The sequence below is a fragment of the Aureococcus anophagefferens genome, assembly GCF_000186865.1.
Source record: "Aureococcus anophagefferens unplaced genomic scaffold AURANscaffold_41, whole genome shotgun sequence".
Lineage (NCBI taxonomy): Eukaryota > Pelagophyceae > Pelagomonadales > Pelagomonadaceae > Aureococcus > Aureococcus anophagefferens.
Genome location: NW_008705598.1, coordinates 340,671 through 354,297, shown reverse-complemented (window position 1 = coordinate 354,297; position 13,627 = coordinate 340,671). Strand labels below are relative to the sequence as shown.

At 72.8% G+C, this 13,627-nt stretch overlaps 4 protein-coding genes across 4 annotated transcripts; all 4 read left to right on the top strand.

Moving 5' to 3' along the window:
* Nucleotides 1–260: 260 nt before the first annotated feature.
* On the top strand, nt 261–1,861 carry AURANDRAFT_72631 (hypothetical protein; the record flags this gene model as incomplete). The annotated part of the gene is made up of 2 exons (XM_009043043.1): nt 261–1,071; nt 1,198–1,861. Coding segments are annotated over 2 exons (1,475 nt in total), but the record flags the coding sequence as incomplete, so codon positions are not given.
* A 397-nt stretch (nt 1,862–2,258) lies between these two features.
* On the top strand, nt 2,259–4,976 carry AURANDRAFT_67573 (hypothetical protein; the record flags this gene model as incomplete). Its single annotated transcript, XM_009043044.1, has 4 exons — nt 2,259–3,235; nt 3,430–3,523; nt 3,772–3,868; nt 3,931–4,976. The coding sequence occupies 4 exons, from the start codon at nt 2,259–2,261 to the stop codon at nt 4,974–4,976; spliced, it is 2,214 nt and encodes a 737-aa protein (XP_009041292.1).
* Nucleotides 4,977–9,042: 4,066 nt separating this feature from the next.
* Nucleotides 9,043–11,047, top strand: AURANDRAFT_67572 (hypothetical protein; the record flags this gene model as incomplete). Its single annotated transcript, XM_009043045.1, has 2 exons — nt 9,043–10,362; nt 10,565–11,047. The coding sequence occupies 2 exons, from the start codon at nt 9,043–9,045 to the stop codon at nt 11,045–11,047; spliced, it is 1,803 nt and encodes a 600-aa protein (XP_009041293.1).
* A 97-nt stretch (nt 11,048–11,144) lies between these two features.
* AURANDRAFT_67571 (hypothetical protein) lies at nt 11,145–11,915 on the top strand (the record flags this gene model as incomplete). Its single annotated transcript, XM_009043046.1, has 1 exon — nt 11,145–11,915. One exon carries the CDS (start codon nt 11,145–11,147, stop codon nt 11,913–11,915), a length of 771 nt encoding a protein of 256 aa, XP_009041294.1.
* Between the last annotated feature and the right edge of the window lie 1,712 nt (nt 11,916–13,627).

Below are 13,627 nucleotides of genomic sequence, written 5' to 3'. Positions count from 1 at the left end.
GTGGGGGCGTAGCACTCGCTGCTGTTGAGGGAATATGTGTTCGTCATCTCAGAGACGGTCGTGCTCGCCGACGCGCGGCCGGCGGCCAGCGCGAGGATCGCAACCGGCCAGTAAAGCTGCGCAGCGCCCGCTGATCCCCGCGCCATGCTGATCGTGTCACTAGCGAAAATTCAACTAAAACAAACCGCTGCAAGGTCCAGGATGGTGCCGCTCTGATCGGGCAGCCGAGCACGCCCCACCCCCCGCCCCCGCCGCCGATGATGCGCGCCGAGCGGCCCCAGCTCTTCGGCGCGGCCTGCGCCGCCGTCGTCGTCGCCGTGGCCGGGGCCCTGTTCCACGCGGGCGCGGCGCTGCCGGCGGCCCTGCGGCGCCAGGACGCGGCCCTCTACGAGGACCGGTGCCGGGACCTCGCGGAGAACATCATGTCGACGCACGTGACGCGCGAGTTCCCGCCTCGGAACTGGCTCCAGACCGTCGTCGACGGCGTCGAGCACTTCGCCGTCGACGACCTCGACGACTACTGGTTCCCGCGAGCCAACGCGTCCGCGGGCCGCCGCGCGTTCGTCGAGGCGCTGCCCCTGGAGCACCACGGCTACCTCTTCAACTTCGGCCTCCAGACCGCCGCGGACCTGCCGCCGCTCAACGGCGCGACGACGCTCGGCATCGCGCCGCTGGTGGGCGACGCGGGCCGCTGGGAGGAGTCGTGGGGCGCGGCCATCCGCGACCTCGAGCTCGTCGTCGACCCGGCGGCCGCGGCGACCCAGACGACTTATGGGGATGGCTACGTGCTCGCGCCGCCAGCCGCGCGGCGCCTCGAGGGCCGCACGCGCATCGGGGGCCTGTCGGCCGGCCTCGCGGCGTACGACGCGAACGCGTCTGCCCGGGGCGACGACGACGGGGCCTGGACGGGCGTCGACGGCGCGGCCTGGACGTGGGACGACGGCGACGCCTGGGCGGGAAGCGACGTCCGCCTGCCGATCACCTACGCGTGGACCTACGGCCCCCGGCAGGGCAGCACAAGAGAGCGAAATTCCCAACTTCAAAGGCTCATATCTCGGCCGGTTTCCACTCGTTTCGGCTAATTTTTGGACGAGCGATCATCTCTCGGAGCGCTCTCGAAGCGTGGATGCTTTTTCCGAAACGCGCGCGCGCGGAACACTCACGTTGAAGCGACGTTGAATCACCCTTGTCGCCCAGGCCCCCGGGGCCCCGTCGCGGACGAGTCCGTCTACGGCGCGGACATCGCGAGTTTGCTCGACGGCGCGGCGCTCGAGCGGCTCTTGACGAACAAGTTGGAGACGGAGAGCAACTACGCGTCCGTCGGCGAGCCGCGCTACGTCGTGTTTCCGTTGTTCGCGGGCAAGCTCGACAGTTTGCGGGTCTGCGCGATGGGCATCGTGCTCACCCCAACCTCCACGGCCATCGAGGACGTCGGCGCGGCGCTGTCCAGCGCGCGCGGAGAGTCGCTGTCCGTGGAGTACTTCCGCAACGTCCTCGGGGCGAAGAGCGGCAGGAAGCGCGTGTCGCTCGGCGTCGTCGAACTCGCGGCCGCGGTCGCGCCGCGCGGCGCGCTGTCGCGGCGGCGCCTCGAGACGACCGTGAGCCTGGAGCTGGGGCCCCTGGACGTCGTCCGGGCCATCGACGTCACCTGCGCGCGCGACGACGAGCCCCTCTGCGGCCTCCTCGGCTTCGCGGACCTCCTCCGCTGTCTGGCCTTCGGCAACGCGGCCCTCGTCCTCGTCCTCGGCTTTGTCTTCGCCTTCCGGGGCGAGGCGGCGCGGAACGAGACGCCGGGCGACGTCGAGCTCGCGGGCCCGGGCGGCGACGCCGCGCCGACGACGTCGTAAGCGAATCAAGTGTCGATGATGGTGGGCACGTTGAGGGCGCAGCTGGCTTCAGTTCACGGTGAAAAGGAACGGACCTTCTTTTTCTCCCACATTCACGACGGGCAGCACCGACACGGGCAGCACCGCTCTGCGTGCGCCGCGGCGCGCGGCGATGGGCCCCGCTCCGGCGGGGCGCGGCGGCGCCGTTGCGCCGCCGGGCGACGCGCGCGGCGCCCCGGCGCGCCCGCGGGCCTTGGCCGCCGCCGCCGTCGGCGTCGGCGTCGTCGGCGTCCTCTGCGCCGTCGCGGCGACGGCGCCGGGCGCCTTCAACGGGCGGGACGACGCGGACTACGACGCGCGCTGCGGCTCCATGGGGAAGAATTCGCTGACGCGCGTCTGGCAGTTCCACGGCCAGCTCATGGACCTGGAGCTATGCGCTACTCGACGGTGCCCGCGGCGGGCCTCGCGGTCCCCGCGACGGCCTGGGAGGTGCGCACGGCGGAGGCGCTGCGGGCCATGCCCGTGGACATCCGGGGCTGGTACTGGGAGCTCGCGACGGGGCAGCTCGCGCGCGCGAGGGCCGCGCTCGGCGACGAGAGCGGCGGCGCGATCCACGCGCTCATGATCGCGCCGCTCGTCGACGACGCGGCGGCCTGGGAGGCCGCCTGGGGCGCCACCGTCTGGGACTTTGGCTTCGACGGCGACGACGTCGTCGCCGTCGCGCCGGACCCGACGCGGAGCCCGTCGCCGCGGCCGACGGACTACCCGGGCGCGTTCGACCCCTGGGACGACGGCGAGGCCGAGGACGAGGACGAGGCCGGGGACGAGGACGAGGCCGGGGACGAGGCCGAGGACGAGGACGAGGCCGAGGACGAGGCCGAGGACGAGGCCGAGGCCGAGGACGAGGCCGAGGCCGAGGACGAGGGCGCCGGGCGCGCGCGCGCGCACCGGTCCGCGGCGCCCGTGACCTACGCCTGGGCCTACGGCGTCGACGGGCCCACGCCGGCGGCGCACTGGGTCGGCGCGGACGTGCAGGCGTGGGTCGCGGCGAATCTGGGTATAGCGGACTGGGCGGCGATCCTGGCCACGCGGCACCTCACGCTGTCGAACCGCGGCCGCCGGCGGAGCGACGACGAGCCCGTCGTCCACGTCTCGGGCCTCGTCGACGCCAAGGGCGACTGCGTCGCCGCGGCCGTCTCCGTGCGCGCCGCGCGCGCGAGTTCCATCGCGCACACGCTGAGGCCGCGGCTCCAGCCCCGGGAGACCGTGCGCGTCGCCTGGGACGTCGGCGGCGTCGCCTTCTCCGAGTCCGCGTCCCGCGGGTCCCAGCGCGACGACGTCGCGCGCGTCGCGCGCCACGCGCTCGCGCTCTTCGGCGCGCGGACGACGTCCGCGGCGCTCACGTGCACGTCAGGGCAGGACAAGAGTGATTCAAGTTCGCTTCAACGTGAGTGTTCCGCGCGCGCGCGTTCCGGAAAAAACATCCACGCGTCGAGAGCGCTCCGAGAGATGATCGCTCGTCCAAAAATTAGCCGAAACGAGCGGAAAACGACCGAGATAGGAGCCTTTGAAGTTGGGAATTTCGCACTCTTGTCCTGCCCAGGTGCACGTCGCGCGACGGCCGCCGCAACCGCTACGCCTTCGCGCTCTTCGCGCTCGCGCTCTTCGGCGCCGTGCTCCTCGTCGCCGCGGCCGTCGTCGCGCTCCTCGCCTTCGACGGCGACGCGGACGCGCCCTCCTAGCGCGCCGCGAAGCCCGCCGCCTCCCCCCCCCGGCCCGGGGTCGCAGGCGCCCGCGAGGGCCCACCCGGCCGACCACGACGGTCGCGCCCGGCTGGGCCCCGCGGCCCCCTCGGCCCCGGTCCGATGTAATCCGGTTCTCTGTGGTTCCTCGGATCCCCGGCGGCAGAGGAGAGAGAGAGTTTGATGAGCCGATTCCGATAAAGCTGCCCATCGTCCTCCTCGGCGCCCTGGGCGCCGCGCGCGCGCTCGAGTGCAGCGAGTCCGAGTGCGTCTCCTGGGCCGACTTTTGCGACGACCAGCGTCCTTCGGCCGATGTTCGAGAAATCGCGGCTGGGACGAACCATCACATCCATGCATCGTAGGCGACGACTGGGACGACGAGCACGAGCAATGCTACGCGCTGTGCACGCCCTACTGCCTGCGCCACAACTACTGCTACGACGACGCGGCCAAGGAGGACAGCGCCTACGCGCCGGACCTCGAGAGCGCGTGCCCCGGGGGCGACGTCCGCGCGTCCGACGGCGTCGCCTGCGAGGACGTGGCCATCCCGGGGCTCGTCGCGAGGCTCGGCCGGTACCGCGCGGCCCGGGTCTGCGCGCCGCGCAACGCGACCGGCCCGCTCCCGCTCCACGTGCTCGCCCACGGCGACGGCGGCGGCGGCGCGCTGCTCGGAGCCTACGACGCGCTGGCGGAGCAGATCGCGGCCGCCGGCTTCGTCGTCGCGGCCTACGCGTCATGTTCTTTCGACGCGGAGTGCGACAACGGCGAGACGTCGTGGCTCGAGATCCTCAAGACGCTGGCGCACCTGGCCGACGACGCGCGCGTCGACGCGGGGCGCGGCTTCTCGGCGAGCGGCCACAGCACGGGCGCGCGCGCGGCGCTCATGGTCGCGGCGGCGCGGGACGACCCGGGCGCCTACGCCGCGCCGCCGGAATTACGCGCGGCCCTCGCGAACGTGAGGGCCGTCGTCGGCGACCATCCCGACCCCATGCGCGACCCGGCGCGGGACCCGAACGTCACGGCCTGGAGGGCCGGCGCCATCTCGAGGACGCCGGCCATGCTCGTCACGGGCGCCTGGGACCTCGCGGAGCCCGTCGGGTCCGCCTGGGACGACTTCGTCGACGTCAGAGGCGACAAGGTGTTCCTCGACGTCGCGCGCGCGACGCACATGGGCTACCGGAGCCCCGTGACGACCCACCCCGAGGGCGAGTGGATCGCGGCGTTCCTCGCCTACTACGTCCGGGGCGACGCCGCGGCCGGCGCCGCGGTCTTCGGCGGCGGCCCGGCGTCGCTGTCGCGCGCGGCCCTCGTCGCGGCCCGTACCGCGCGCAACGCCGGAACGAACCCGCCCTTCCTCGCCTGCCGCGACAAGAACGCGACCCCGCCGGACCTCGCCCGCTTCTGTTAAAAGCCTGATGGTACTCTTAGAGCAGCACGATGCCGAGGAGGAGGAGGAGGACCGCGGCGCCGAACGCGAGGCGCGCCTGCGCGCTGTCCGTGTTGACCTTGGCCGCGTTGAGCAGGGGGGCCCAGGCGCCGCGGAGCAGGGGCGACCGCTTCGTTTTGTGGGCGAGGCGCACGACGGCGCCGTGGTACAGCACGCCGAAGCAGGCCCAGGCCACCTCGAGGCCGAGCTGCGCGGGCCGCGACGCGCCCGCGGCCGACCGCAGCACGCCCAGCGACGCGGCCGCGCCCAGCGCCGCGACGCCCCAGGCGGCGTAGACCAGATCGCCGCCGGGCACCTGGCCCCGGAAGATGCCCACGACCGCCAAGACCAGCACGAGGCCCAGGAGGCCCAACCCCGGCACCCACGCGCCGACGGCGTCGCGCCGCGCGCCGAAGCGGTCCGCGCCGCCCAGCAGGCAGAGCGCGAGCAGCGCGTGGGCGAGCCCCAAGACGGCGCAGACCAGCGCCACGAGGCCCACGGCGTCCACGAGCACGGCCACGCCCAGCGACCGCAGGCCCCGCGCGGCGCCCTCGCGCGACGCCTCGCGCATCTCGCGGCGCACCGCGCGGTTCCAGCGCACGAAGCACAATATGGTATGCTCGTCGCCGTCGTCGGCGCAGGCCTCCAGCGCCATGCCCAGCGCGTCGTCCGGGGGCGCGCCGGCGAGCTCCGCGGACACCGCGACGCCGTCGTGGCCGCCCGACGGCGCCAAATTGTCGCCGCAGCGCACCTCCCCGCGGCAGCGCACGGGCACCTGGCCCACGAAGGCCACGAGCGCGCCCCGCGCCGCGTCCGCCGGGTCCGTCGGCACGCCCGCGGCGATGGAGGGAGTTGTCGAAGTGATCAATAAAGGGCCCGCGCCGTCGGTGCGGAGGGTCAGGCGCTGCGCGGGCGACACGAGCTGGACGACGCTCCCGCGGGGCGGCGGCGCCAGCAGCCCCGCCTCCGGGTCGTCCGGCTCCTTGTCGTCCGGCGCGACCTTGGCGTCCGCCGCCGAGACGTAGGCGCCGTCGTCCAAGCGGAACCACTCCGCGTAGTCCGCCGCCAAGGGGGGCCTGGGCAGGAAAAGAGAGATTCAACGTCGCTTCAACGTGAGTGTTCCGCGCGCGCGCGTTCCGAGAAAAGCATCCACGCTTCGAAGCCGTTCCAAGAGATGATCGCTCGTCCAAAAATCAGCCGAAACGAGTGGAAAACGGCCGAGATAGGAGCCTTTGAAGTTGGGAATTTCGCTCTCTTTTCCTGCCCTGGCGGCGGCGTGACCATCTGGCCGAAGACGCGGCCGTCGACGACGACGTCCCCCGTGACCCGCAGCGTGCCGTCGAGCGTGCGGTCGCTCGACGACTGGGACGCCGCCGTCTCCTCGGCCTCCGACGGCGTCCGCTCCGAGTGCGCGGCGTCGGACGGCGCGGGCGAGTGCGCGTGCGCGGCCCGTCGCGGGGGCCGCCCGTCGCGCCAGACCTGGACGAAGCCCACGTAGGGCACGGCGTTGAGCTTGGGCCGCGGCGCGCCGCCCCGGCCCGCCGCGCGCCGCGGCCGCTTGGCCCGGCGGCCGTCCGCCGGCGCCGGTGCCGCGGCGTCCGGTGCGGCGTCCGCGCCGCCCTCGCGGGACACGAGGGTGAAGAGCCGCCCGCGGAAGCCGTGGGTGCGGGACTGGCGCGGCGCGCCGCCGGCCCAGCCCGCGCCCGCGCGCTTGCCGTCGCGCGCGGACCGCCCCATCGGCCGCGACGCCACTCCTAAACCGCCGTCGGCCGGGTCCGGGGACCACCAGAGCTCCGAGTTGTGCACGGACTGGAAGGCCACGGGGATGGCGCCGGGCTCGCCGCCGGCCTTCCAGGACTCGCCCTCGCCGCCGCCGCGCCGGCTCACGACGTACGTGCTGCCCCGCGCGGGCAGGAACGGGCTCGCCGTCGCGCGCACCGGCAGGCGGTCCAGGACCCGCGGCTCGCCGGCCTCGATGAGCTTGAGGATCTTGAAGCAGAGGGGCATGGACAGCGCCTCCGTGCGCTCCAGGGACCGCAAGCAGAGCTCGAGCTCGTCGGCGGGCGCCTCGTCCTCCGCGCCGGGCGGCTCGAAGAGCTCCTCCATCTCCTTCTCGAACCAGGCCTCGTCGAGCCTGCGAAGGGGGGGGGGCGGTCGGCGCGGGTCGCCGCGGAAGTCGGGGGACGCGGCGCCGCGCGACTCGAGGTCGCTGCCCCCATCGTCGAGGAACTCCATGCTTAAACGCCGATGGGGAGCCCGATGTGGGAGATAGGACGACCACCCAAAAACCTTGCCATTTTCATTGCCTTTTCGAGATACGAAGTCTTTCGTTGTCCGTTTCAAACGGATGGTCGAGGGTGTCCGTATGGGCGCCGGATTCCTCGGTAACTAAGAATACAGGGCAGTAATTACCAGTAATTCCTTTGAAATGGGAATTTCATTGGTAATTACTCAAGGTTGGGCAGGCCGACCTTGGCGCTGGCCGCGGCATCAGCTTCGTCGCCCCCAAACCACTCATTTGAGCATACGCGAGTCATGCAGTGACCTCTGATGGATCAAAACTGGTCGATAGAGCCAAAACTTGCGACTATTCTGTGAAATCGAGTGGTGTCCAGCTTATATGCAACGAAAATCAATGGACATGAGTAGTCCCATGGTGTCGTAATCCTCGGTAACTGATTTGGAGCAGCGGTAATTACTAGTAATTACCTATGCATTACCACGTGCATTACCGTCCTGAGTACAATTGTATATTCTCGGTAATTTTAGCCGGCGGTCATAGACACCCTCGCCGCGGGCCCTCCGAGCCTGGCGAGCGGCCGCCTCTCGCCATGGCCCAGGTCACCCGTAGGCGAGTAAACACAGGGGGCGGGGCACAGGCGGGGGACGCGACCGTGAGGGCCGCGGACCGGGCGATGCGAGAAGGCGAGAAGGCGAGACGCGACGCGCCGGACCGAGCTGGTCGAGATCTCCCAGTCACCAGGACGCGTGGAGCGCGTCGTCGGCGCGGCGGCCGGCCGGGGGCGCGGACGCCGCCCGCCGGCCGAGGGCCGGCGGCGGGCCCGCGACGGGGCCAAAGGTCGCGGACAGCGGGCGCCGGAGAACCGCGAGCGTCGCCCGCCCCGGCGGCGCGGAGTGGCGCTGCGCGATGGGCGGGAGCCGCTCCGGCGGCGCCGGCGGCGCCGGTGCGCTCGGGAAGAGGAGGAAGTGCTTCGGCGACGCGCGCGGCGCCGCGCTCGGCGGCGGCGGCGCCGCGGAGCCGACGGACGACGTCGAGGTTCGCCCCCCCTCGTCGTCGGAGCCGGACGAGTCGTCGGTCACGCAGGAGCCGCCGCGCTCGAGCGGCGCCTGCTTCCGGAAGAGCGCGTCGGCGAGGGCGTCGGCGTCGTCGGCGCGCGCCGCCGCGACGGCGCGCGAGCCCTCGTAGACGACGACGGTGAGTGCCCTACCTTTCCGCCGCCGCAGCTCGGCCTCCGCGGCCGCGGGCGCCGCGGCCTCGGCGCGGTCCGCGCGCAGCGCCGCGTCGACGGCGTCGCGCGTGCCGCGGTCGAAGACCCGCGCGAGCGCGCCCGTGTCGCGCGCCCGCACGAGCGATCCGAAATCCGGGCACGCCTTGCACAGCGCCGCCGCGGCGCGGCGCGCGTCCTCGTGGTTCGTCCCGACGACCTCGTGCTGGAGCAGCCAGGCCAGGACGTGGGACCGCCAGAGGACCCGCCGCGACTGGAGCGACAGGAACGCGGGCTCGTCGAAGGTGTTGTGGTGTTTTGTTGTTAATAGTTGTAGTGTATAGTTGGCGTCGCACCCGCGGGGGTCGAAGCTCGCGCCGGCCAGCGGCCCGCGCGCCGCGGCGCCATATTCGGCCATGCTGGTCCGTAAGCGTTGGATTCGCGGCGTACGGAATGCCCGGCCATGGCTTCTCGCAATTCTGGGCAGCCTCGAGCGTCAACTTGGGCAGCCTCGAGGGTGAAACGAGCCGATGAAGCAGCGAGCCAAGACGATCGCCAATTCTTCAGTGGCCAGCAGGCCACGAGGTTGCCCGATCCCCGCCATGGCGCCCGGCGTCTTCGGCCGCTACGTGGCGCCCGAGTGGGGGTGCCTCGCCGTCGGCGGCGCGTCGCTGTGCGTGAGCGCCTTCTCCAACGCCTTCGCGCCCAAGGCCATGGGCCGCGTCGTCGACGCCTACGCCAAAAGGTCAAAAGACGGGGGCGCGGGCCTCCGCGTGGAGCTGCGGCGCACGGCGTGCGTCTTCGCCGTCGGCGCCCTGGCCAGCGGCGTGCGCGTGTCCTGCTTCTCGCGCGCGCTGCAGAAAGCGCTCCGGCGTTTGCGCGCGGACGTCTTCGACGCGGCCCTCCGGCGAAAGGCCGCGTTCTTCGTGCTCGGAGAACAATCCGGCGACGACCGCCTCGACGCCGACGCCGTCGCGACGGCCGTCGAGCGCGACGCCTCCGTGGCGCTCGCGGTGTGCACGGAGCAGCTGCAGAACGCGTTCCGCTACGCGTCGAGTCTCTTCAACGGCGGATCGCAGCTCTTCGCCCTCTGCCCCGGCCTCGCGGGCGAGCTCCTGACCTGCGTGCCCGTGCTGGCGGTCCTCGTGCGCGGCGCGTCCAAGTCCGTCGCGAAGCGCGGCGCCGGCGCGGAACACGCGGAGAAGGCGCTCGCCGTCAAAGCGCGCGACCTGGCCCGGAGCGACCGCGCGCACTCGGTCAAGCTCGCGGGCGGCGACGCCGTCGAGGCGGCGCGCTTCGCGGAGCTCGCCGACGCGGCGCTACACGCCGGCGTCGCCCACGGCGTCGCGCGGGGAGCGCTCCAGGGCGTCCTCGACGTCGTCGGCAAACTTACCGTCCTCGGCGTCGTCTTTCGCGGGGGCCACCGCGTGGAGCGCGGCGACCTCTCCGGCGGCGACCTGCTGGCCTTCGCCTTGTACGCGGGCTACGCGTCGCTGGGGCTCGCGGGTCTGGCGAAGTTCGCGGCGTCGGAGCTGAAGGCGGGGAAACGAGCCGCGAAGGCGTGCCTCCGGGTGCTCGCGCTCGCGGACGTCGACGCGGCGTCGGCGGCGCTGTTGGACGGCGCGGCGGACGCGGGGGGCGCTGGTGTTACGCCGGACCACCTCGTGCTCGACGACGTGACCTTTGGGTACGCGCCGACCGCGCCGCCGGTGCTCAAAAACTGCTCGCTCCGCGTGGCCCGCGGGACGTCGCACGCGCTCGTCGGCGCCTCGGGCGCGGGCAAGTCGTCGATCCTGCGGCTGCTGCTGCGCCTCTACGACGCGGACGCGGGGGTCGTCCGCGTCGACGGCGCGGACGTCGCGAAAATGGCGCCCGGAGACCTCGCGGGCCTCCGGAAGGCGCGCGCGGCCGTCGTCGAGCAGGTCTCAACGCGGCGTCCGTCTCCTCTTTTTTAATTCGATCCGCGCGCGGGGTGACGAACGACACAAAATCACTCCATTCCTACAAAACCAATCTGACGAGTATCCTAAAGACAACACCAAGATCTGTACCGACCGCCGCGACCGTCGCCCCTTCGCTCCCCGCCGGCGCCGCGCGCGCCCCTTGTTCACCCGTTGTTCTTAGGCGTCGCTCCTGCTGTCGTCCGGGTCGCGCGTCGTCGACGCGGTCACGTACGGCGGGGAGCCCGTCGTCGACGCGAACGTCGAGGCCGCGGCGGAGGCCGCGGTCGCCGGCGGCTTCATCCGCGAGCTCGACGGGGCCTTCCTCGCGGAGATCGGCGCCACGGGCGACCGCCTCAGCGGCGGCCAGCGGAGCCGGCTGTCGGTCGCGCGCGCGCTCGCGCGCGACGCCGCGACGTTCTGGCTCCTCGACGAGCCCACGGCCGCGCTCGACGCCAAGACCGAGGCCGCAGTCCTCGACAACGTCCTCGGTCTGGCGAAGGCGCGCGGCGTGACCGTGCTCCTCGTCGCCCACTCGAAGGCCGCGGTGGCCAAGTGCGACTTCGCGTCCGTGCTGGCGGGCGGCGCCGTCGTCGAGACGGGCACCGTCGCGGTGTTGGCCCAGGACCCCAAGTCCAAGCTCGCCGCCGCCCTCGCCGCCGAGTAAGGGGCCGGGCGCTTTTGGAGGTTCCAAGTGCTGCGCTCCGACTTCACATCACGATTGAAGTTTTATTTGAGGTGCCTTTTTTTCGGTCGAGTCATCGATGCTGGGACGGGGATTGCTTTTTGCCACCGGCGCGCCGGCGGCCTCGGCGGCCTACGTATTGCTGCACACGCCAACAACAGCCCCGTCGCCGGACGCTCGCTTCGAGGCGAACCGCTGCGCGACGCGCGACGAGGGCCTCGCGCGCCTGCGGGCCGACGGCTTCGCCACGGTGCCCGGCGTCGACTGCGCGCGGCTCGCATCGACCCTCGACAGCCGTCGGCGACGGCAGAAGGCCGTGGAGGTCTCCAAGGGCCGGCTCCACTACGACCTCGTGCACTCGCGGCACCGAGACGACGCGGACCTGCGGCGGAGCATCGAAGCGCTCGCGGGCCCGCTCCGCGACATGGCCGAGGCCTACTGCGAGACGCGCCGCGTGAAGCTGACGCAGGTCCAGTTCCTCGACTCGCTGCCCGGGTCCGCGGCCCAGATCTGGCACAGCGACAACGCCGCGCGCGGCCTGACGTTCATGCTGCCGCTCGAGGCGATCCGATGCGACATGGGCCCGACGGAGGTGCTGCCTCGGTCCCACGCGTCCTGGGCCGCGTTCCCGACGACGCGGGCGCTCGCGTGCGGGCCCGTGGAAACGGGCGACGCGCTGGTGTTCGACGCGCGGCTCCTCCACCGCGGCGGCGCCAACGGGAGCCGCGCGCGTCGCCGCGTCCTCGTGCTCCGCTACGACGTGAGCGACCCGCCGGGGACGGGGCTCCTCGGCACGGCCCTGCGGCGCGTCGTCGCCCACGCCTGGGCCCAGCTCTCGGATCTAAGCTAGCCGCTCGCTTACCCGCTCGCCCCGGTTGCCTGAAGGCAGCAACGACCTGTCCGAAACATTGCACGTGTCCGTTGCATTATATGTGAAGTTCGACGTCTGAGAGCATCAGCCAAAGTGGGCAGTCCTCGGTGAAGCTCTACGCAGAACGGCCAGAACCCCGAAGAGTTGGCAGCGCCCGCCACCGCGCCCGCCAAACTCGGAAAGAGCCCGCCGCCCTCGGCCCCCGTCCCGCCGCCGCCCGCGCGCCCGCAACGCACGAAGCCATGGCCGCCTCCCTCGGGGCAGCCCCGCGGTCGCCCCTGTCCTGCCTCGGCAACCGCACCCGGCGGCGGGGCGCCAGCCCGCCGCCGGCGCCGGCACGGAAGCGTTTCTGCGCCCCGCGCGTCGCCCTGCTCCCGGCGCCCGAGGTCCAGCGCCTGCGGCGCCTCCTCGCGGCCGCGGTGTCGGAGGTGTCGGAGCCCGCGCCCCACGCCGCCGACGAGCGCGCGTGCGCCTCGGACGACGACGAGGAGCTCGACGGCGCGCGCACGCCCATCGACAAACGCCCCCTCGCCGACGCCGCGACGGTGACGCCCGACGCCCGGCCGGAGCGGCCCCCGTGCCTCGAGAGCTTCGGCGTCCTCGCGCTCGACGACGACCTCCGGAGGCCGCCGCCCTGAGCGGCGCCCCGGCCGCACTCTCGAGCGCGAGGGCCCGCCCTGCAGCGCGAAATCCTCCCTTGCACACGCCCGCCGCACCCATCTTCTGGGGCCCCGCCGCGACGTCCGCTACTTCGTCCGACTCCGTTCCCGTCCCCGACCTTTTTTTCGCGTGATGTATAGTCTCGTGTTTCTAGCCGCCGGCGGCGCCCCCTGGCTAGTGGCCGAAGCGCTCGATGGTCGAGGAGAAGGCGCCCTGGATCGTGTCCGCCAGGGAGCCCGCGCCGCGGCCGTCGCCGCCGGCGTCGTCGTCGAAGAACGAGTCGGAGCCGAAGCCGCCGGCGCCGGCGAAGCGCGACGACGCCGACGGGTGGCGCGGCGGCGGCGGCGGCGGCGCGCCGCCGTCGTCGTCGAAGAACGCGTCGGAGCCGAAGCCCTTCTTCGCGCCGAATTTGCCGACGGCCGTCGCCGCGGCCGCGGGCGCGGCCGCGGGCTTCTCGGCCGCGGGCTTCTCGGCCGCGGGCTTGGGCCGCGACCCGCCGAGGCCCAGGCGCTGGCTGCCGCCGTAGGCGGCGTAGGGCGACGCCGCGGGCGCGGGCGCGGGCGCGGCCGCGGGCTTTTTGGACACCGCCAGACCGTCGTAGGCCGCGGCGAGGCGCGAGCTCCGCGCGGGCGCGTCGAAGAAGACGTCGCCGTCGGCGTCGGGTTGGGGCGCGCCCCCGGCCTGCTTCTTCGGCGCGTCGCTGTACATGTCCGCGTCGTCGTCCTCGTCCGCGGAGTCGTAGCCGCCGGTGTCCGCGGGCCGCGGCGCCGCGGCCTTTTTGGGCTTCGCGGGGCCGGCGCCCCAGAGGGACCCGCCGCTGTAGGCGCCGGACGCCGCGAGGGGCGACCCGGGCTTGAGGTCGCCCGGGGCCGGTGGCGCTGGCGCCTGGGCAGGACAAGAGTGCGAAATTCCCAACTTCAAAGGCTCCTAGCTCGGCCGGTTTCCACTCGTTTCGGCTGATTTTTGGACGAGCGATCATCTCTCGGAACGGTCTCGAAGCGTGGATGCTTTTTCCAGAACGCGCGCGCGCG